Source organism: Siphateles boraxobius, unplaced genomic scaffold (assembly GCF_051911475.1).
Source record: "Siphateles boraxobius isolate OS27281-9 unplaced genomic scaffold, OSU_SipBor_1 55, whole genome shotgun sequence".
In the NCBI taxonomy this organism is placed as follows: domain Eukaryota; kingdom Metazoa; phylum Chordata; class Actinopteri; order Cypriniformes; family Leuciscidae; genus Siphateles; species Siphateles boraxobius.
Genome location: NW_027509181.1, coordinates 7,857,310 through 7,881,742, shown reverse-complemented (window position 1 = coordinate 7,881,742; position 24,433 = coordinate 7,857,310). Strand labels below are relative to the sequence as shown.

The 24,433-nt window shown below is 42.9% G+C and overlaps 1 protein-coding gene across 1 annotated transcript in view; it reads right to left on the bottom strand.

Moving 5' to 3' along the window:
• The window catches only part of adam8b (ADAM metallopeptidase domain 8b), a 33,193-nt gene extending 9,454 nt beyond the window's left edge, over window positions 1-23,739 (bottom strand). Inside the window, exons 1-14 of the mRNA XM_077206004.1 lie at window positions 23,516-23,739; window positions 23,112-23,179; window positions 22,862-22,968; window positions 22,644-22,722; window positions 22,144-22,220; window positions 21,819-22,002; window positions 21,666-21,728; window positions 21,185-21,256; window positions 20,412-20,581; window positions 19,905-19,986; window positions 19,635-19,768; window positions 18,707-18,884; window positions 18,476-18,565; window positions 8,113-8,308 (exon numbers count right to left, since the gene is read on the bottom strand). Of these exons, the coding sequence (XP_077062119.1) occupies window positions 8,113-8,308; window positions 18,476-18,565; window positions 18,707-18,884; window positions 19,635-19,768; window positions 19,905-19,986; window positions 20,412-20,581; window positions 21,185-21,256; window positions 21,666-21,728; window positions 21,819-22,002; window positions 22,144-22,220; window positions 22,644-22,722; window positions 22,862-22,968; window positions 23,112-23,179; window positions 23,516-23,567 (1,552 nt within the window). The 5' untranslated portion in view covers window positions 23,568-23,739. The remainder of the gene's footprint in view (window positions 1-8,112; window positions 8,309-18,475; window positions 18,566-18,706; window positions 18,885-19,634; window positions 19,769-19,904; window positions 19,987-20,411; window positions 20,582-21,184; window positions 21,257-21,665; window positions 21,729-21,818; window positions 22,003-22,143; window positions 22,221-22,643; window positions 22,723-22,861; window positions 22,969-23,111; window positions 23,180-23,515) is intronic.
• Window positions 23,740-24,433: the final 694 nt, after the last annotated feature.

The window sequence follows — 24,433 nt, the reverse complement described above, 5'->3', positions numbered from 1 at the left end:
GGTTATTAAAATGAAGTTATTACTTAAAAAATTTGACAACACATTTGAATGTTCACGGTTTTCTGATTTCGATGAATGGTCATATGACATGCAGACAAAATATCTACCTTTTTTAGCAAGTGTTTTTATTTGCTTTTTATTATTAATTATATATAGGGTTGCACGACTTTGTCACAAATTAATATTGTAAATATTTTGTCATATATTGCGATTTGAGCTGTGATATGACATTTTCATACAGTACGTATCATACATGACATTTGTATCATATCACACACAGGGTTCCTGCACACTTTTTAAAGTCAAATTTAAGGCTTTTTAAGACCTTTTTAAGACCTGAAGAAATAAAAATTAATACCGTACATTAAGGGTGCGCAATATTGACAAAAATATATCTCGATATTTTCAACGTTTTGTTGATAATAATTAGATGATATTTTACTGATTGTGTTTTTGTGCTGGTGCAATGGCTAGTATAGGCCTGTTGTTGACAGCAGACTCACGAAGATATTCATATTTTTCATATTCTATGCAGTGGTCAGTTCACAGCAGTGACAGAAATGATTAATTAATGTGCAATAATTGCCACCTTAAATTGATTTCCAGGGGCATTTTCACCTATATATGGACATTTTTTCTAAACTTATTTAGAGTTATGCATCACCTTTTATGTCAAATACTAACATTCAAATTAAATTATACAGTAATTATACTTATTTATACAATAATACTTAACTATACAATAATTATACAAATGCATAAATAAAGCTATGAGATAGTTTAAAAAAAAATCAATATTTAAATATGAAATTTATTTAAATATGAAATTTCTAATTTTAACGTTTTAATTAAAGGGTAACGTTACCTTAAATATGAAACTAAAACCGCCAGTAGGCGGCGGTAAGTCACTGTCTTAATAAGCGAGTTGAGGGATTCGTTCAAACGATTTGTTCAAACGGCTGATTCAATCGGGAAAGAAGCAAGTGATTGTTCATTGAATCGTTAAAATGACTCGTTCAAAATGCGGATTTCAGTCAAGAAATCATCGCTGTCTGCTGCATTGAGACTCTGCTACGGTTTCATTTTGAAATTCTAGTAGGCGAAATAAAGGGAAAACAAACAATATTGACAATATGGTGTCTAAAAAGTAACTCACAATGTTAATTTATTTTTAATTTAACTATTGTATAACATAAATATCACACTTGTGCACAGGAAAACGGCACTCTTACTGATGTGATATTCTAATATAAGAACATAATATGATATAAATAGACGAAAAACTAATTTGGGGACATAGGCCTACCTATAACTGCACACATCACGCAGTGAAAGCACGACAAATGTGATGTCAGCTCACAGTGCCTCGTACATCGTTAAAACAATGATTACAATATCATAGTAGACAATACATATCGCACACCCCTACGCACATAAAGAATGAACTTACAACTGAACTGACATTCGCCAACTTTCTTCTTCTCTCATCTCTCGCGTGCAGGAGACAGACGTTATTCTGCCGTGAATGCGATGCGAATTGTCACGTGAACAAGCAAATCGACTCGGTTACTAACGTAACCTCGGTTCCCTGAGAGGAGGGAACGAGTATTGCGTAATGCTTACGCTATGGGGAAAACTCCTTTTCTCGAGAAATATTGAAGTCTTTATGTAAAACGCATTGCAGCTGCACAGCATACAGCAATGAGCGAGGCAGCTCGGTCATTGGCTGTGCTGCGGCAACTTGCACGAACCAATGACGGGGCGACTCTGAACCCGCTTCCAATGAGCGTGCTTCGCGTCCACGCGCGTCAGAGCCCGCCAAGATGGGCGTGGCCAAGGGCTATATATTGGGCGCCCCGTCGTCTGAGTTCTTTAGGTTCAATCGACTGAAGCAAATTGACCAAGCACAAGCACGGCAGATTACGCAATACTCGTTCCCTCCTCTCAGGGAACCGAGGTTACGTTAGTAACCGAGTCGTTCCCTTTCGAGAGGTCTCTCCTATTGCGTAATGCTTACGCTATGGGAACGCCATGTAAAACGCCGTGCGTGCTGACTTCGCTTCTATTAAGCCGGAGGCCGGTGCCTGAGCTTTTGAGCGAAGTAATTATCCAACGAGCCAGCCGAAGGCGGGCTTTATAAAGGGACAACGTGGAACGGCCCAAAGGGCGTCCAAAGACACACACAAGCACATTTTTATGTACTGTCATGTATGAAACATCCTCCACATCAGATGCAAAGATGTGATTCTATGAGGGAGGAGACAATGCTCAGCATGTACACACCCCAGCCTATGCATAGTTAGACCGAGAGTATGTTAGAGTGCAATGAGGGGACCTGTAGGTTATAAAACCTGATAAATGTGGACGGTGAGGCCCAGCCTGCAGCCGCACAAATATCTTGAATGGGTATCCCAATCGACCACGCCCACGAGGAGGCCATGCCTCTCGTAGAGTGAGCTCTGATGCCCAAGGGGCACTGAAGGCCCTTGGCTTCATAAGCCAGCGCTATAGCATCAACTATCCAGCGCGATATTCTTTGCTTTGACACAGCCAGACCCTTAGTGCGGCCGCCAAAGCATACGAACAACTGCTCTGTCTGTCTGAACAGGGCAGAACGTTCCAAATATACTCTGAGTGCCCTGACCGGGAAGAGTAAATTAGCGTCACTTTCCTCTGCTGGGGACGATAGCGTGGCCAAAGATATCACCTGTGCTCTGAAAGGAGTAGAGAGCACTTTAGGAATATACCCGTGTCTTGGCCTGAGGACAACCCTGTTGTCGTTAGGTCCAAACTCCAGGCAGGTAGCGCTTGATGACAGCGCGTGCAGGTCGCCCACTCTCTTGACCGAGGCGACAGCCAGCAAGAGAGCAGTTTTGAGCGAGAGCTGTTTAAGGTGCACAGTTCGGAGGGATTCGAACGGGGCACGCTTAAGTGCGTCCAGGACCGTGGCCAGGTCCCAAATCGGCACCGAGGGGGGGCGTGGGGGATTTATCCTCCTGGCGCCCCTCAGGAAACGAACAACTAGGTAGTTTTTCCCTAGTGTGCGTCCTTCGACCGGTTCATGTGATGCCGCTATGGCAGCCACATATACTTTGAGCGTGGAGGGGGTGCGGCCTGCCTCCAACAGCTCTTGTAAGAAAACGAGCACACTCGGTACTTCGCATGTCTCAGGATTCAGGTTCCTGGACTTGCACCAGTCACTGAACACCTTCCATTTCTGGGCATATAAGCGCCTCGTAGAGGGCGCTCGCGCCTCAGTGATGGTTCTCAACACTCCACTGGGGAGGTTCCCGGGAATCCCTTGAGGGGCCACGCATGGAGGGCCCACAGATCGGGGCGGGGATGGAGGATCGTCCCGTTGGCCTGCCTGAGGAGATCTAGCCTCAGTGGAATCGGCCATGGGGCAGATTGTATCATCTGCATCAGTTCTGGAAACCACGTCTGTTTTTTCCAGAGTGGGGCTACCAGGAGCACTGCACATTTCTCCTCCCTGATCCGACTGATGACCTGAGGTAGCATCGCAACCGGAGGGAAGGCATACAGCGGGCGGCTCAGCCAGACTTGGGCGAGCGCGTCCGTGCTCTTTGAAAAGAAGAGAGGGCAGTGCGTATTTTCCTTGGAGGCAAAGAGGTCGACCTCTGCTCTGCCAAAGGTTTGCCATAACCACTGAATCGTCAGGGTGTGGAGAGACCATTCTCCTGGGAGAACTTTGTCTCTGGACAGCATGTCCGCTCCCTGGTTCAGAACACCTGGCACATGCACTGCTCTCAGCGAGCGCAGGTTGCGCTGGGACCATAGGAGGAGCTCCCTGGCCATCGAGTGCAGGGAGCTCGATCTGAGTCCACCCTGACAATTTATATGCCAGACTCCCGTCATGTTGTCCGTTCGGACTAGGACGTGCTCGTCCCTCAGGTACGGGAGCAGGGCTCTGAGAGCCAAAGCGACCGCTTTCAATTCCAGACAGTTTCTATGTAGGCGCTTCTCCGGGTTTGACCACAAGCCGGAGACAGGCCTGCCCTCGTAAAGGGCCCCCCAACCTATTTTGGAGGCATCTGTCGTGATCATCTTTCTCCTTGTGTTTACACCCAAACTCACGCCGGACTGATACCAGTCGACAGCTTTCCAGGGCGTCAGGGCTTTTATGCAGCCGTGATTTGCTCTGATTAAAAAGTGGCCCGAGCGCCACGCGTGGGTGGGGACACGGCTTTTGAGCCAGCGTTGGAGAGGACGCATGTGCAACAATCCTAGCTGGAGTACAGCTGATGCTGAGGCCATGAGACCGAGCATCTTCTGAAACCGCTTGACGGGGGCGCGCGCGCCCGCTCTGAACGATGTTGCAAGGCGCCGGATAGTGAGCGCGCGCTCTGATGAGAGGCGCGTCGTCATCTGCCCTGAGTCTTGCACTATTCCCAGGAAAGAAATATTCTGGCTGGGGGATAGCATGCTCTTTGCAAAATAGATTTTTAGACCTAGGCACTCTAGATGACTGATAATCCAAGACCTGTGTGTCACTAACTGGCTCTCTGATTGTGCTAGTACTAGCCAATCGTCGAGATAATTTAGTATTCGCACTCCCCGCTGTCTCAGGGGGGAAAGTGCTGCATCCATACATTTCGTAAATGTACGGGGTGCCAGTGACAGGCCGAATGGTAGTACTGTGTACTGGTATGACTGTCCCTCGAAAGCGAATCTCAGAAATGGCCTGTGATGAGGCGCTATTGGAATGTGAAAGTAAGCGTCTTTCAGATCCACTGACAGAAACCGATCCCTCGGGCGAACTTGCGCGAGGATATGCTTGGTAGTTATCATTCTGAACGAACGAATCATTAAAGCTTTGTTCAGATGTCTGAGATCTAGAATGGGGCGGAGACCGCTGTCCTTTTTCGGGACGAGAAAATAGCGGCTGTAAAAACCTGCCTCGCTCATAGAGGGGGGGACTGTTTCTATAGGGCCTTTCTCTATCAGTTTGAGCATCTCGGTGCGTAGAACATGTGAAACATCTTTTCTCACTTTCGTCTCTACCACCGCTGTGAAGCGGGTGCAGGGGTGCGTGTGAGATTACAGGCACGCTCGCTGTAATGCTCACAGAGTGAGATGGGGAAATGTTTAACACTGTGTGTATAGTGCTTATGGGTGGGGGTGCATAGACTGTGGTAGGCACGCGCGCCACTTTCATAAAACTTCCCGCTCGTGGCGGGAGGTTTTTGGCCATATAAACAGTGTTTGTGAGTTGGGGTGCGTGCATAACAGCGGGCACACGCGCTACTCTTATACAACTTCCCGCTTTTACTGGGGAAGTGTTTATAACTGTGGGAACAGTGCTTGTGTGTAGTGGTGCATACGTAACAGTTGGCACACAATCTACATTTATGGGGCGTCCAGCCTGAGCTGGGAAAACATTTGGCACTGCGTTGACAGTTTTGATATGTGGGAATGCGCACTTTGGTGTGGACACGTGACCCTTTAATGACACAGGCAGAAAATAGCTCTTTATGTGATTTCTGTGTGTCGCCGTAAAAACGGCGTTTGTTTGCAGGTGGGCGAGCTGTGTTGCTGGCACATTGGCTGCTGTATAGACATTTCCAGCCGCCTGTAAGGGGACTGGGTAATGCTTTAGACGTTTTGGAGAGAGCGGTCCGGCTCTCGCGAGACACGCGCTCTCCCTTTTCCTCCCTGTAGCTAGGAGGACTTACGAGGCTCTGGGTTCAGCACAATCCTGGGCCGAGGTCCCCGTCGCTCGGGCGGTTGCTTCCTGTTGGCAGAGCGCGAGCGGCGTCGAAAATCCGTTTCAGGTTTGGGCTGAGAAACGGGGGGCGCCGTCTTAGCTCGCTGCTGTTGAGGCGGCCGTTGGCGGCTCTGCGATGAGCTAGATCGCTTGGGCAGGAAGTGACGCATAGCCTGTGAGTCCTTACGGGCTTCGGTGAAGTGCTCGGCGAACTCCTTCACCGCTGGTCCAAACAGGCCGTCTTGGGAGATAGGCGCGTCGAGGAAAGACGCCTTATCTGCATCCTTCATATCTGTTAGCGTCAGCCACAGATGGCGCTCAAGGACAGTCAGGTTAGCCATAGCACGGCCGATGGATTGGGCGGTGGCTTTTGTGGCTCGCAGCGCTATGTCAGTGGCGCTGCGTAGGTCCTTAAATGCCTCAGGCTCGGGTCCAGACTCGTCCATACTGCGGAGAAGTTTGGCTTGAAACACCTGGAGCACAGCCATAGAGTGAAGCGTTGATGCAGCTTGGCCGGCGGCGGCGTATGCGCGACCGGCGAGAGCTGAAGTGGACCGGCAAGGCTTCGAGGGATGAGAAGCTTTAGCTTTCCATCCAGCGTTGGAGGGTGGACACAGATGATTGGCCACAGCCTCCTCGAGGGGTGGAGTCCCCTCATAGCCTCTTTCTTTCGCGCCGTCCACGGAGGAGAGCGACAAAGAAAAAGAATGCTTCAGGCGAGCGGAGTGCGGGGCTTTCCACGACTTTGTGAGTTCGTCGTGAACTTCCGGGAAGAAGGGGGAGGGTCTTTGTCGAGGGGCCTGTCGGCGCCCCTGCAGGAACCACTCGTCCAGTCGGCTGCGGGTGGGTTCTTCCGGGGAAGACCAATCGAGCCCGAGGTCTTCCACGGCCTTGGAGAGAATGCGGACGATCTCTGAGTCCATGCTGGAGCCCGCGCTCGTGCCCGCTAATGTCGAAGGCGCGGGGTCGAAGGACGAGCCCGGCCAGTCGTCGGATGCAGCATCACAGGAAAAACTGTCATCCTTATCTTCGTCATCCCCTGACGCGCCAAACGAGACGAGCCCCATCGCTCCGCTGGAGGGGTGCTGGTCCGCCTGTGTGAACTGGACTGGCGGCGGGGAGTCTTCGGGTGGCGGTGAAGCACGCGGGGATTGGCCCGGCGTGACATCACTGCAAACCGCGTGCTCCAGCAGCCTCTGTGAGCGGCGTTTTTTCTTTCGCGGCTCGACCAGAGGAGATGGCAGCACGGAAGAGGTGGGCTCTTTCGCGGTGAAAACGGCGAAGCGAGCGCGCAGCTCCGTGAGGCCCAGGGCGTCACACTCGGGACATCCGCCTCGAGTAAGGGCAGCCTCTGCGTGGTCCGGTCCCAGGCAGCGGGCGCAAATGATGTGACGATCCCCGTCTTGAAGAGGGCCTCGACACGAAGCGCAGGAAGGCATTTGACGCCTTGAAAAATTGCTCTTTTAGAAAAAGTGTCGCGGGGGCGAACACTGAAAGCTTTGAAAAGGATATGGTGATGATGCGCGCCGGATGGCTTAGCAGAAGGGCGATCGAAGGCGGCTGAAGGCGCCGGCGTCCTCGAAGCAGTCCTGCTGTAGGCTTGTCGACGGCGGCGGCGGCGAAAGACTCCAATAATTCCGGAGGATCAGCGAAGAGAAGGTTCTTTGCTGAAGGAGATTAAATCTAAAGAACTCAGACGACGGGGCGCCCAATATATAGCCCTTGGCCACGCCCATCTTGGCGGGCTCTGACGCGCGTGGACGCGAAGCACGCTCATTGGAAGCGGGTTCAGAGTCGCCCCGTCATTGGTTCGTGCAAGTTGCCGCAGCACAGCCAATGACCGAGCTGCCTCGCTCATTGCTGTATGCTGTGCAGCTGCAATGCGTTTTACATAAAGACTTCAATATTTCTCGAGAAAAGGAGTTTTCCCCATAGCGTAAGCATTACGCAATAGGAGAGACCTCTCGAAAGGGAACCACAAAGATAGAATGATAAAAAATAATACGTACGCTAATTAGATAGTTTTAATTTAGAAAACATTTAGATTCTTTAGATTCTTCATTTAGAAAATTTAAGACCTTTCATAAGTAAAAATAAGACTTTATAAGACTTTTTATGGCCTTATATTTTAAAAATCTAATTTAAGACTTTTTAAGGATCCGCGGGAACCCTGACACATGTCATAATTGCAGTGTAAAAAAATATTGTGAAAAATAATATGAACCTAGTGCACAAATGAATGTTAAACTCACAATGCACATGAGTTTGTGATAAGCAGCATTTACTGTGAACTGTCAGCAGCATTTCCCAAGTTTCTTAACCCTACACTATGGAATGTCTATTAAAAGATGACATAGATGTTGGAGAAGTTTTGGACTCATGCTTACTTGTTCCCCAAAGTTTCTGACAGTGATGGAGGTGAGTGGGGCATTGGCCATTGTAGCAGTAACCCTGGCCAGTGCTGCAAGGTATGCCATTCATCTTAAAATCATTCTCTGGGCACTGCTCTGAGCGCCCTGTGCAATACTCTGGAACATCACACTCATTTACAGCTGCTCGACACAAGCTTTCTGCATCTTTTATCTAGTATGGAAAGAGAGAAAAGAAAAGAAATAACAATAATTGTAAATAACAATAATATTGAACCACAGCCTACTAATGAATTATCTAGAGTTATGTTAACACACCACATATCATTAACTTCTAGAAATTTTCATTTCATCCCACACGTTTGACACATAAATATAAAATGTGGATTACTTGATGTGGATTACTTGCAAGCATTGGATTACTTGCGCAGCCGTGTCTCTCTCACTCATTTTGAAAGTCCACAAGTTAGAATAATATAATAATAGTTACAATAAAAGATAATCAAAAATATTAAATATTACCCTGTACATCACTCAAATGGGCCGGAATTCGCCTTCCCTTTTAAAACACTTGTATTTAACCAGATGTCCCTCCGTATTCCAAATTTACTGTAATGCAGTGGACACTTTAACATGTATTGATTAATTTGCTTGAACTCTGATTTATGGATTTTTATTACCTAATATTGCTTTGAGTTTGCTTGATTTTGCATTAAATTCAGCGATCGAAAAATCAATACTCTGGGTTTGTTTCTTTTTAGGGTGGGTTTGCTATGTGTTTAGATATGTTACCTTTTCAGTTGGTTAACTTGGTGATTATTGCCTGTCTATTTAGGCTGTGTGTTTCTTCTGTTCTTTGTGTGATCTTGTCAATATTACTTTGGTTGTTCTGCTCCCGTGTTTTTCCCGTGTTCATCTAGTTTTCCTGAGAAGTGTATTTTGAGTTTGTTTGCATTAAACATTCTCTGCAAGTGATTAGATCCAGCTCTTTTATTATGTTCCTAGTCGGCCAAGAGAGCCATTCCTGAAATGTCTGCCTGTTCCACGTTAAGACGTCTATCTGTATTGTATCGGCCAAGAAGGCCGTCTCTGAGAAGTCTGTCCATTCCTGAAATGTCTGCCTGTTCCACGTTAAGACGTTTATCTGTATTGTATTGGCAAAAAAGGTCGTCTCTGAGAAGTATGTCCATTCCGCTTTGGCCAAGGATGCCATTCACACGAGAAATGTGTGTGTCCAGATTGTTAAACCCCTACCTCCACTGCACAGTCCTTCAGCCCTGTCCTCACTGTCTTACTCCAGCCCTTCGTCTCCTCCTACTTTGCCTAATGCAAGCATCGTGGATCCGCCTTGGACTGTTTGTTCGCCAGCTCAGCCCTGGACTGTTGACCCGACTGTAGAATCTCCATCCCCTTCACTCCACCTCTGCCAGTCAACCAGTCGGCTCCACCGTTGCACCTCGCCCCATGGCTCCGCTTGGGATCATCGTCCCTACGGCTCCACCGGGCTTCCTCATCCCTACGACTCTGCCTTGATCAGTCGTCGCTCTGCCTGTGTCACGGACTTTTGAGCCTTCAGCTGTGCTTTGTCCCTCACTCAGCCTTCCTTCTGGCTTCACCTCAGTCCTCGGGTGCACTGGCTCCGCCACAGTCCTCAGGCACACTGACTTCGCCTCAGCCACTCGTCTCCACGACTCTGCCTTGGTCTCCAGGACCGTCAGTGTTACCGGGGCTCTTTGGCTCCGCCTGGGTCTCCATCACCATTGGCTTCGTATCGGATGATTGTTGCATTGTTTCTGTCTGCCAGGACTCCACCCTGACACCTCCTTCCCTCGACTCTGGCTTGGGCTTTCTTCCTGGGGTTTCTGCTGGGGATTCCACACTGGCTCTTCCCACCATCATCTCCGTCCTGTTTCTTCCTGTCGTTTGCTCCGCCCTGGCTCCTGTATTTGTCCCCTGTGCCTGCCCAGCACCTACCTTCTATTGAATTTGAATTTATTTATTTATTTGATCAGGGACAATGCACAAAAAAACATTAATCTAAGAAAGAAGAGATGTCATGTGCCAGGTTCTAGCAAAAATGCTAATTTCCGCCTGCAGTCCCTGGACAGGTTGATGATATACTTACAAAATTTAAAAAATATGTACAGAATTATAATACACAGAAGCATCACTTCACTCACATCATAACACTCTCTACTACAGGAATCTATAACTTATTCATTCACAGATTACGTCATTCGTATCGCAGTGTGAGGGACCGAGTAGTCAAGGGCAAAGGACACAGGATTTCCAACCAAAACTTATTTATTTAAATACAAAAAAAGAAAGTTACAAAATCAAAATAATTGAAAAACTGAATAAAAATAAAGTCAGGTCTGGGCCCATAAAGAAAAAGGGTCAACTGAACAGGATCAAACTTAACAGAAATCAAATCAAACTAACCAAACCAACATGACCTTCCTAATGACACACATTGGGAACTTATATATACAAAGGACTAGTCCATTAAACACACACAAGGGACACCACAATCATCACTTAACACAATTACACTAAATAAAGTAATAAACTTCAAATTTATCAATAAAGAGATCATAAAATAACTTACTCCAGTAATTATAATAACCAAAATGTAAATAGAATAATAAACAAAACTAACATATAATCAATCACCCCCCTGCTAATTGGCAACATGGATTAACCCAACAGCATAAAATGGCAGCCACTGACGCCAGCCCGTCCTTTAATGGAATGGACCTTCACCGGAGCTCTACGTCCCAGGCAGCGCCACAACTCCACTTTCCACATGCAGGTAACTTAAACTCAAAGAAAATAATATTAACACAATATACCACCAATAACTAGAAAGTGTGCACCCAACCTAGTCATGTATGATAACAGTGAAAATGATAAATAAAGTGAATGTAATGAACCAAATCTGTGTCTGTCGTTATTATGAAATGTATACAAGGGTGATCTGTAACAAAATATTGAATGACGTAATGTATTAAAGGATAACCAAAATAACAAACAAACGAAAAAGAATGCATGATTTTGCATGGGTTAGTTACCGCCTTGCTGTGTGGCCACGTTGTCGGCCATCACATTCCCCCCCACTTCAGAAATCTCCCCAACACAGCGAGAGAGGAAGTCAGCTGTAACATTGTCCTTTCCGGGAACATACTGGACGATGAATCGGAAGGGCTGCATGGCCAAGTACCACCGAGTAATCCTGCTGTTAGTGTCCTTCATCCTTTTCAACCACTGTAGAGCCTTATGGTCAGTTTCCACAATAAACTCTCTCCCCAGCAGATAATATTTCAGGGAATCCAGAGCCCATTTCACAGCCAAGCACTCCTTTTCGATGGTAGAATACCGGACTTCTCGCGGGAAAAGTTTACGGCTAATACAAGCCACCAGTTGTCGTCCGTCACCTGTCCCTTGCAGTAGCACCGCCCCAATGCCTCGTTCGGAAGCATCTGTTTGCACAATAAAGGGTTCCTTAAAATCAGGATTATGCAACACAGGGTCCCCACCCAGGGCAGTCTGGATTGTCTTGGAAAGCCAGCTTTGCTCCCTCTGACCACTGAAGTTGACTAGGGCATCTGGAACCCACCATATCCGTCAAGGCTGCTGCTCTGCCAGAAAAATTAGGAATGAATCGGTTATAAAAACCTGCCATACCAAGGAACGATCTCAGTTCTTTCCGTGTTTGGGGTAGAGGACACTGTTGAATCACTTGAATCTTTTTTACCTGGGGTCTGACCACCCCTTTACCAATGACATAGCCCAGATATTCAATTTCAGTCCGTGCTATAGCACATTTGAGTGGATTGATGGTAAGACCAGCTTGCTGTAGTCGCCGCAGAACTTCTTGTAGATGTTGTAGGTGCTGTTCCCAAGTGTCACTATAGATAACAATGTCATCTAGATAAGCGGCCGTAAAAGACAAACCATGTAATATCTGGTCCATGAGCCTCTGAAAAGTGGCTGGAGCCCCATGCAGGCCAAAAGGAAGAACCTTAAAATGGAATAGTCCCCAGGGTGTTCTAAAGGCAGTCAACTCTCTGGATTGAGGAGTGAGAGGAATTTGCCAATATCCTTTGGCGAGGTCGATGGTGGTCAGATACTGGCTTCGACCTAAACGATCAATAAGGTCGCTTATACGGGGTGTTGGATAGGAATCAAACTTTGAAACAGAGTTCAAGTATCGGAAATCAATGCAGAACCGTAAGGTTCCATCCTTTTTGGGGACTAAAACCACTGGGTGGCACCACTCACTCTTAGACGGTTCGATGATTCCCAACGTCAGCATCAAATCAATCTCTTCCTTCAAAGAGACTTGTAATCGCTCAGGTATTCGATAACTCATTCTTTTGACAACAGCATCATTTTTCAACACAATCTCATGTTCGATCAATGTTGTGGCTCCCGGATACTCAGAAAAAAGATCAGAGTGACAAATGGCTCTCACTTGGGATTGGCGATCCTTGGGCAAATGCTCCAGATCAACACATTCCGTGACCGGTTGAGGCAAATATTGCTCCTCTAGTTCCTCCTCCCTCACCTGTTGAATCATCAAGACTTGTGACTCCTTTTCAGGACGAGGAATCCACTCTTTCAGCAAATTAACGTGCAAGATTTTACTCTGCTGTCCCAAGCCGGGTGTAGAAATTTCATAGGTGGTGCGTCCCAGCTTCCGTTGGATCTCAAATGGACCTTGCCATTTTGCCAATAATTTGCTTTCCTGACTTGGTAACATCACCAACACTTGCTGGCCAGGGTTAAAACTTCGTTCACATGCAGACCGATCATACCATGACTTCTGAGATCTCTGTGCCTCAGCCAGGTGACTTTGAGCCAGTTTTGCCATCGTTCCCAACCGTTCCCTCATCTGCATCACATAAGAGATCACGTTTACCGAATCCTCGTTACCTTGTGTTCCTTCCCACAGCTCCCGAAGCAGGGTCAAAGGGCCTCTCACCTCACGTCCATATAATAACTCAAAGGGAGAGAACCCCGTCGAGGCCTGAGGAACTTCTCTGTATGTGAACAAGAGATAGGGCAACCACTGGTCCCAATCCTTGCCTGACTCACTGACGAACTTGCGAAGCATTTGCTTGAAACGCTCTGTGAGGCCATCGGTTTGCGGATGATAAGGAGTGGAACGTAAACTCTCAATACCCAAAAGCTGATATACCTGCTTCAAGAGAGTTGACATAAAGTTAGTGCCCTGATCAGTAAGGATCTGACAGGGGAATCCAACTCGGGAAAAAAGTTGTATTAAGCATGTTGCTACGTACTTGGCTTTAATGGACTTCATCGGGAACACCTCAGGATATCTAGTTGCATAATCAGTGATAACAAGCATAAATCTATTTCCAGCTCGACTCCTTTCTACAGGACCTACAATATCCATCCCCAGTCTCTCAAAGGGTGTACCCACAACAGGTAAAGGTTGTAATGGAGCTCTGGAAGGACTTCTCATTGAGACTTTCTGACACTCAGGACAACTTTTACAGTATCGAGTCACATCCCTCCTTAATCCTGGCCAATAGAAGTGTCTCTTGATACGGGCCAAGGTCTTGTGTTTCCCTAAGTGGCCAGCCCAGGGAATCGAATGACCCAACTGGAGGATTACCTCTCGGACACATTGTGGCACGACAAGCTGGTTTGTTGATTCGAACTGACGATAAAGAATACCTTTTTGAAACAAATACCTTTCAGCAGAGTCAGTGTCATCCGCATTGGCTGTAGCTTCCTGTTCCCCTTTCTTGAGGTACGGAGCTAGACTGACGTCCTCCTGCTGTAACTGGACCATGTTAGTAGGCACCTGGAAACTTTGAAACAAGTCACCCGAGGGGTTAGTCGGTGTCTTGGAAACATTATATGCAAGTTTGTCTCGTCGTTTTTCACTACGGGACTTCCGTGACTTTGAAGGTTCTACTTCAATATCCACATCAAAGAAAGGCAAAGTACTGAGTGTTTGTGTCAGTTCCTCTTTCTGTTTCTTTTTGGCCCTGGTTACCACAACATTACAAAGCTGTTCTGACTGCAGTAAATCCAAAAGTACTGGTAGATCATGCCCCAGAATCACAGGATACGGTAAATTTTCTGCAACTCCCACGTCCATGAGATAAGTCTGTCCCTGTACTTTGATGTAAAGACCCGCTGTAGGTAACAGTTTCTCATCGCCATGGACACAGCATATCAATCTCTGGTCAGTAGAATTAATCAAGGCAGGTGAAACAAACTGTCGGTGTACCAACGTCTGGTCGCTGCCAGTATCAACCAGAGCAGGAAGTTCTTTACCGTTCACTTCCACAGTGGTCATCTTTACGGACAATCCGGGCTTCACCGGAGCTGCATTACTTCTGGGCACATAACAGACTTGAGAGAGCTTAACGTTCTTCGGGCAAACAGGTTTGGTATGACCCTCTTGGCCACACAGGTAACAAATAGGCACTTTCTTAGGTGATTTGAGAAACACCGCTTCAGCTTTCCCTGCTACAGGAGGCTTACCAGAGTGGTAGTGAGGGGGCGGATGAAAGACATGGGGCTTTCGAGAATCTCTCCCACCCCGCCAACTCCATGGCTGGTTCCTTCCTCGAGCAGCAACGAACACATTCGCCAGTGATGCAGCCTCAGCAGCAGTATCAGGGCCCCGCTCCCGGATCCATACCTGAAGCTCAGGAGAGAGCATTCGCAGATACTGCTCAAGAATAATTATTTCTCCAATTTCCTCAGTAGTTTTACCTTTAGGTCGAATCCATTTCCCATACAGCTCCTTGAGCCTGGCATACAGTTCATTGGGACTCTCAGATGATTCAACCTCCAGAGAACGAAATCTTTGTCGATAAGTTTCTGAATTAATGTCGTACTTTCTCAGAATAGCCGACTTAACACTCAGATAATCCAGCGAATCATCAATGTCCATAAGCACATATGCCGCTCGGGCCTTACCGGTCAGTAGGGGAATCAGTCGGAACGCCCAGTCAGCCTTAGGCCAACCACATGCTGCAGCAATCCTCTCAAAGGTTATCAGAAAATGTTCTATGTCATCAGAGTCACTTAACTTTTCTAATCTGGGTTCTTTGATCCAGGACTGACCTCTGTCTTGGTCCACGTGGTGAAGTACTCTTTCCCTCCTTGCCGGAAATGGTTGATCAAGATCAGGGTCACCATCCTGCCCTTCCTCTGGACTTGGATTCATAGAACGTGGATCAGGGGTGGGTGGAGTAGGAATACGAGCTTGTACCTCCATCTGAAGTAAACCAAACTGGTGCTGCAATGCCTTAAATCGTCGTTCTTGTTCCCTTTGGTCTTGGGCCCTCCCGGCCTCCCGAGCATCCATCTGCGCCATGTGGGCCCGGAACAAACTCGTCAAATCTGCCAGCGTTGGCTCCTGCCCTCCAGACTCCTCTGGCACAATCTCCTCACCATCCTCTATGGTCTCCACCTCTCCTTCCTGTACTTCCCTTGGCATCATCCTTTGTGCCCCTCTTCTTCCAGGTCGAGTCATGGCTCCAAAAAAACAGGGAGGACAAAAAAAAAAGGAAAAAAACAAAAAATAGGAAACCTGCGTCCTCTGCAGATCCCACTTCTGACACCATATGTGAGGGACCGAGTAGTCAAGGGCAAAGGACACAGGATTTCCAACCAAAAATTATTTATTTAAATACAAAAAAAGAAAGTTACAAAATCAAAATAATTGAAAAACTGAATAAAAATAAAGTCAGGTCTGGGCCCATAAAGAAAAAGGGTCAACTGAACAGGATCAAACTTAACAGAAATCAAATCAAACTAACCAAACCAACATGACCTTCCTAATGACACACATTGGGAACTTATATATACAAAGGACTAGTCCATTAAACACACACAAGGGACACCACAATCATCACTTAACACAATTACACTAAATAAAGTAATAAACTTCAAATTTATCAATAAAGAGATCATAAAATAACTTACTCCAGTAATTATAATAACCAAAATGTAAATAGAATAATAAACAAAACTAACATATAATCAATCACCCCCCCCCCCCCCCCCCCCCCTGCTAATTGGCAACATGGATTAACCCAACAGCATAAAATGGCAGCCACTGACGCCAGCCCGTCCTTTAATGGAATGGACCTTCACCGGAGCTCTACGTCCCAGGCAGCGCCACAACTCCACTTTCCACATGCAGGTAACTTAAACTCAAAGAAAATAATATTAACACAATATACCACCAATAACTAGAAAGTGTGCACCCAACCTAGTCATGTATGATAACAGTGAAAATGATAAATAAAGTGAATGTAATGAACCAAATCTGTGTCTGTCGTTATTATGAAATGTATACAAGGGTGATCTGTAACAAAATATTGAATGACGTAATGTATTAAAGGATAACCAAAATAACAAACAAACGAAAAAGAATGCATGATTTTGCATGGGTTAGTTACCGCCTTGCTGTGTGGCCACGTTGTCGGCCATCACACGCAGTCATTCAGTGCGTACAGGTTTGCTTTGTTAATAACCACTGTAGGGTCAGGCGTGTAAATATGCTATAGTTAGTGCAAGAGATAATTTCATTTGGAAGAGTATTCCAAAGGCTCACTGCTTTATAAGAGAACGATTGTTGACCATATGTGGTTCTGCATCTTGGAACGCTGCACTCTCCTCTAACTGTCGACCGTGTGGTTCTAAAATTTCTCTCCGAATTTAGTGTCACAAATTTTCTTAAGGGAGGAGCAGCGATGTTATGAATAATTTTAAATAGAGAAGAAATTTGATTATATTTAATAAGGTTTTCAAAATTTAAAATGTTATATTTACTTAATTCTTTACAATGATGGTAATAGCGAGACTTTTTATCATGAATTTTTATAGCCCTTTTGTATAATGATTCAAGAAACTTTAGCGATGTTTTACACGCCTGAGACCAACTAGACATGCAATACAAAAGATGTGAAACAATCATAGTATTAAGGAATGTGTATGAGGCTTCCGTAGTTAATGAATTTCTAATATGTTTATAGTTCATCAAATTAAATTTTAATTTATTACTGAGTTTTTTTATGTGACTTTTAAAACCAAGCTTTGAGTCAAGTACTAAACCTAAATATTTTGTTTCATTTACATTTTAAATTTTTTGTCCATTTACTTGAATTTCTTGACTTTGTTGTATTTTACGTTTATTTGAAAAAAACATTGAGACTGTTTTATCAACGTTTAAGGTCAGGCAGGACGTCTGCAACCATTCTGCAACTTTCTGCATTTCTTTTGATAATTTTTCAGCAACCTCCAGCTCGTTTTCCCCAAAAGTGAAGATCACCGTATCATCAGCGTACATAATTACATCAACGTCAGAACACACTAGGCCCCCTCCGCCCTCATCCGTTGGACCCTCTTGATGGTGGGGGAAATGTCAGGGACTGTCTTGGTGTGTTTCTGTTTAGAGTGGGTTTGCTATGTGTTTAGTTGTGTATAGGACATTGGCTACCTAGATTTTAAAAAGAGGCCATTCAAAGGTTGTCCATTCGAGTCACTTTGAAAAAAAGGGGCATTTTACCACCTTTACACATCCCAAAATACATCTAGTAAAGAGTTTTGTTTGACATTTGCAAACTCTTTTAAGCTCTCTAGCGACTGTTCAACAACACTTCTTCTTTACTGGATCTTTGCTTTTCTGAGTTACCATCTTTTGCAACAGCTGGTTGGAGTGTGTGTCTTGTAAACATGAGATTCTAGCTTCAGTGGTACCTATGAAGGGGATTTTAGGTGGGCTCTACGAATGGTCATTGAGGCCATTCAAAGGTTATGGAGTTAAACTTCTGGCAATTTGGTAAATGCATTTTGCCCCCTTCTCCCACACCAAAACAAAAAAACATCTAGAACAAAAGCTTGCATTACATTTGCAAACTCCATAATGGCTCCCACACACTATACGACAAGTCAAAGGCAGCACTGAAGTCTGATTTATGGATGCTGGATTTAAATCTCAAATGTACCTCTCCCAAATACTTTGCTCTCTTGGTTTACTCTAAGAAAGAAGGCCAATTTTGAACCTGGCTTTTGTTCTGCTGAGACTCAATGGATGGCACATTTGAATTCTAGAGAGTAGAATGATGCAGTTCAACGGTTGTGGGTTTGAGTCTCATCAGAGTCACGACTAATTACATAGGTGCATATATAATTCATTTAATAAAGACATATTCTATATTGTAAGTTCATAGTGACATTTTGTTATAAAAAGGACTTGAAGAACTTTTCTAGTAGTGGCACAGAATAATTTTATTCCACTACTCACACAAGCTAACTTCATCCCAGTCATTTTATCCAAAATGCTCTACAGTGAAATTAAAGACACAAAGTCACTTAGGGACATTACCTGGCAATTCTCACAGCAATCTCCGTCAGCACAATGTGAGCCTTCAGTGAGTCGGCAGGTCTTGGGATCACAGCATGGATTTTCACATTCCTTAGAAGATGGTAAATCACAGTCATCAGATGAGGGTAAAACGTGAACCTACATTAATGCATAAATGATGTAATTTAAGAAGGATCATTTCAAAGCCAGGCTTGACTGAGTCACTACAGACACAGGATGTGTGCGCAATACCTCCACTGTTCCACAGTCACACTCCTCTCCAGGGTCCAGGAAAGCATTACCACAGACAGGCCCACTGTAGAGTTTGTATGAGCTAGGGATGTCCAGCAGGCAGCTGGGGTTGGCGTTGTCTAGAAACACACTCAGCTGTTCTAGACTACAGTCACTAAACATCTCCGGGAACAGCGTGCTAGATAGACAATTTCAGAATATGTCATTTTCAAACAGTGCACACTTTAAACTGCTACAAGGCAGAGCAGTCCACATACATTGTTGTTTTTTACTACGATCTATCTCCAACAGAAGCCTCACATTGTGTTTTCAGCATAGTGAAATTTAAAGGTTTAAAGAGTCTCATGCACTTGTACTTGTATGTGTACTACCCTTGTAAAAAGTATGCAAACACTTAAAAACATATTTCAAAGACAAAAGTAATTATGGAAATTATATATAAAGATGTACTCAAGTTCTACTTAAATGTGAGTAAAAAAAAACACTCCTATGTTCAACTAATTGTATTTTATATTTAAACTATAATAGATTTGAATTTAACTGTAAATAACTTTCAATCAAGTGTCTGAAAATATTACATTTTATTCACACTTACGTATATTCTAAATATATTAGTATATTATATATTATATTACTTCCATAATAAGTCATTTTTTCAAAAGTGTTATAAAGTGTACTTCTTTTTCACAAGGGTTTGCCGAGTGGTTGCTTGGGCGTTGTAGGTTGTCGCTAGTTTGCTTTTATGTGGTTGCTAAGATGTTATGAGTGGTGACCATTCTTGGTCTCAGGCATTGATCAGTAGTTGCTTAGGTAGTGAGTGTTTGGTAGGTAGACAGATGGCAGGCAGTTACTAGACAAACAGATCTGACTTTGAAGTAAAGCAAAAATAAACAGTACATTGAAAATACGTTACACACATACTGCTTACCCCACACGCTCTGTCATGATACAGAACATTGATGAACCACACATGCAGTGATCTACATCGTGGGACATGCCCATGTTATGACCCATCTCATGCGTAATTGTAGATGCCAAGCCCAGTGAGTTTGGATTATGATCCTGAAAAATAACAGCATACAGCCATTTAAGGAATAATATGTAATTAAAATGTATCTTTAAAGAAAGAATCTTTTTTGTTCAATTATAGGAAGTAATTCACTAACAGAAAATCATTACTAACTCAGATCATGAATACCTGATTGACTCCCGCTGAGCTTTCCGCACACATTGCAAATTTGTTTGCCAGACCAACTGTGTCACCCAAAAAATCAATTCCACTGGAAGAAAAGAAAACCAACAAATAAAACAGTGGCACTTAACATTATGGTCTTGTTTCTTAACATTAGTAAATGCATTAGCTAACATGAACTAAGCAATATAATTTTTTACAACATTTATAAATCTTTGTTAATAATATTAGTTAATAATACATTGTTTGTTCAGGTTAGTTCACATTGTATTAACTAATGTTAACAGATACAAATGTTAGATAATTATATTAATGTATTTGTAAATGTTGAAATTAACATTAAATATGATTAATAAATGTATTGTTTATTATTGCTAATTCATGATATGTAATGTCATCAACTAATGATAACAAATGAAACCTAATTGTACTCTATAGGTTTTGCTATGCAATCATATAGTGAAGATCTTAGTCATCCAGCTGAGTAAATGGTTGATTAGGTCATATACTCACGTCACAAACTGAGCGTTGTCATGCCTGACCCTTTTAAGCAGATTGCTCTTTCTCCAGTCAATAAACCGACTAAGAGTGTCATCAGAACTCACACTGACAACAAACTGGTCCTGCGTTGTCCAAACCTCAAGACCCACTAGCATAACCCGGATATTAAGGGGTCGATACAACTGAGAAAAGAATAAATTGTTTATTATATTTCTTAATGACATTTATTAAAGGGGACCAATTATGCCCTTTTTTTAAATATTCCAAAAACCTATTATTTTTCATATTGTTGCGGCTCGTCTCTTCACAGGCTGTCAGTAACGCTGTTTAGTTCCTGTATCTGTAAAGCCCCTCATTCCGAAAACCGCAATGTGCTCTGATTGGACGGCTGAACCTTTGTGTTGTGATTGGTCGAGCTCTTTGAGCGTGTTTGGGAAATGTCACGCCCCTTACCTTAACAGCGAGTTTCCACACACTACAAACGAAACTCAACCAGGCCCTTTTTTTGCGTATGCCTTGGGTGGGAATTATTTAAATGAGGAATACTGTGACGTGTACATTTCCGGAAATAAACTCAAGATAACAATCAAGGCATTTCAGGGAATTCAGAAACAGTGCTTACTGATATAAAGAACAAGTCCCTTAGGAGTGACTTTGTAACAGCAGCATTACACAAATCAGAAAGTTGAAAAAACACTTTTAGCTGATTTTCAAATATTGTAAATCAAAAAAGTAAATATTTGTGGGTTTGAATCTATGTTAAAATAAAATATATGAATATATACCTTGTCAACGTGATTTGCAACCTCCAGCATCCTGGCTCTGATAATTTCCATGTTAGAACCATAGTTTTTGTACTATAAGAGTAAAAAAAATAGCAATCATTTGTTTGCCTTTTTTGGAAATTTTACTTTCAGCTTTAGCTTTAAGTATCGTGACTAGTACCGGTAATACTGGCCTCAGTATGAAAAATTGTCAAAATCTATCAGCCATAAATATTAGTGATTCACTAATATATTACCTTGGCCAATCAAACCATTTTAAAATTAATGGCATTAGCCTATACATTTTTCAGCCTTTTTTTCAGCCTTCCGTTTTGTTTTTTGAGTAAATTGTAAAAAAAAAAAAGTGGTTTATTTCGTTTCAGCATTTTTTAAATATCAGCAATATTTTATTGCCTGGATATTTGCACCACCATCAGTCATTGAAAAACTCATAATGGTTGATATATTTTTTTTTAACAAAGAAAAAAGGTAAAATTCTTACCTCAGTGTTATCAACCACAAGAAACAATTCCACAAATCTTGGAGTGTGAAAACGCTTCACTTTCTAAGAGGATATATCAATGTTTTAGAATCTATATATATTTTCGTTCATACGCAGAACATTTGCTAGAGTTGAGCTAGAAGATGTTATTACCTGTCTGCTGGACTGTAAGGGGACAGCCACTGGTGGTTCATGGTCATAAATGGCAGTGTTTGGTTCACCACAAGAGCTTCTCTTCCACCTCAGATGTTGGTGCTTATAGAGCGCATGATCTCCATCAGTGTGATTGGTCAGGGGTTCAATCAGGTATACTTGCTTTTTCACCCTAACAAAACCTCTATGGATAGAGGACAGAATGCTGCTGTTCAAGAGCATACAAACATGGCATCTAATACTACCGCATATCCATTAGGAAATGTATGAAAAGCGTCTTGTAATGAACATGATGTAAAGAGAAGCATGCCGTTGTGCATGATACCTGATTCCAGAACAGACTGTCGCACTGACTGAGGAATCTTCCAAATCCTGAATATGGCCATGATAATAGCAATTTTCCTGATACAAATTTTAAAAAAAGTTATATTTATATGTATATCTAAAGTTTATATCAGGGCACTTCAAACAATCCTATGTGACTTTAATACATGTTTAGAATAGAATACTAGCAGGAACTACGCACTATGCAATGTATACTATTTTAAATAGTATGTGAACAACAGTTTGCTACATTGACCACACATGTTTAGTTCTTCAAACGATTTCTGATCATCGTCTTAGAAATTCAGATATGTTTAAAATCATATATATAATTATTTCCAATTCTTTTAGCACGTGGGACATGGAGTTGAGTGCAGATGTTGGTAAAAGTAGTAGTTTATCTACAGTATGGCTGTAGAAAATACTACAGTATATACTGCATAAATAGTATGAAAAGTATTCTGTTCTGAACATATGTATTGTTAAATTACAGTAAGTTACCTTTAAATTTGGATTGCTGCTCACAGTCAATCCATCATCTTGATAGTATATTTCAGTATAATTATGTCCAATGAGTTGCCTAAACCACAGTAAACATTTATTTAGGCCGACTTTAGAGTACAATGGTGTATTTCATACTTAAACATCAAAATGAAATGTACAGACATCTTCGAGAGAAACTTCAAGTGAAATATAATACACCCAAATACAAAACTCACCTGTTCTTTTCCAAATGAATCAAGTGATTTTCCCCTCCAAAGAATAATTTGTATGTAAGTCTATCAGGATACATTTCACGGCTTTGTGGACTTTTATCAGACTGTACCTGCATAGGATGTATATGTTAATCCACACATAAACAGCACAACTCCACTGTTGCTTTTCCAAAAATCTAAGAACTAAACAGTTTTTTTTTTTAGGCATTACTTGCTGCTGTAACTGTAAGATCTCGGTGGCAAACGGATGTACCTGTCTAGGTCTCACCACATCAAACTGCTCTACATGAGGTAAAGTACGGATACTCTCTGCAACACATCCTGATGAAGAATCAAAATATATTTCAATGTTTTACAAATGCACTATCCAAGAGTTAACAACATTCTTGATAAATGACGTTAAAAATAATAATGTTGAGAGTTTCTAATAAAAATTCTAAAATATGACTGGATTTGCTAACAACAAGAATAAAGATAATAAACTCTTTAAAATCAACTTAAAGGACAGAAAAGTTCCTCCATCAATATACATTATGTATAGACTATATTACTATAAGTATCCCATTCGCCCAAATATGCTTTATAATTAACTTACATGAATTACGAAGTAAAACAGATTTCTACTTAATTAAAAGAATATCGCGTAACGTTACATACCCCAAAGACAAAGACAGCAAAGTACATGAGCTGTGAAGGTAAAACACTGCATGGTTACTGCGCGTTATGGAAATGGAACATGTCTGTCGAAATACATGCTAATAGATAAATTTGAGATCCGCCCAAGTTCGCTGCACTTTTACTTTATCAGGAGGGACAGACCAGAATAAATACCTAGAATGGCCATTAGCACAAAACAGACTTTTTGAAAGGGGCGGGACTATGATACGTCATGAATGATCAAAATAATAATTATTTTAATTTGACTAATTTAAATGCTTATTTTTAATTATATGTCAATGTACAATTTCTCAGTGTCATTATGGAGGTGTAGATTATTGTCCATACTGCTGCTGAAATAGATCCCTGACAACGTTGTCACGTGGTAAATAATACTTTTCTCAGCGCTGATCTTGGTGGACCAATCAAAGCAGTTTGTGATTACAAGATACATATATTTTTAAATCGTCTTATATCGACCGATGGGGTAAATTTTAATGTTTAATGCTTTAATTTTTTTTCTACAAAATCTTTGAACATTAAAGAATTAAATTATTTTAGGTTTTAGTGTGCAAAACAAGACCTGAAATTTGAATGCGTCTCAATGAAGCAATCGGTAAATTGGGCCTCGCTCCGATCGCCCTTCCATAAACGCAGTTGTGTTTACTTCCTCTTTACCACCCAGTGGGACAGACCACAGAGCAGACCGCAACATATCCCGTAACGACAGTGACTCATGATATTACAGAAAAACATGTAATAGCAAATGTTTATTTAGGATAGTTATAGCTTTTACCTTTAGAGTTTGTTTAATTCCTACGTAATCTTATTATTATTACAATTGATGTAGCCTATGTAAGTGATTTTAAACAGAATATTTATTAATGTAGATCTGGACACAGTATTGCCAGAATTTAC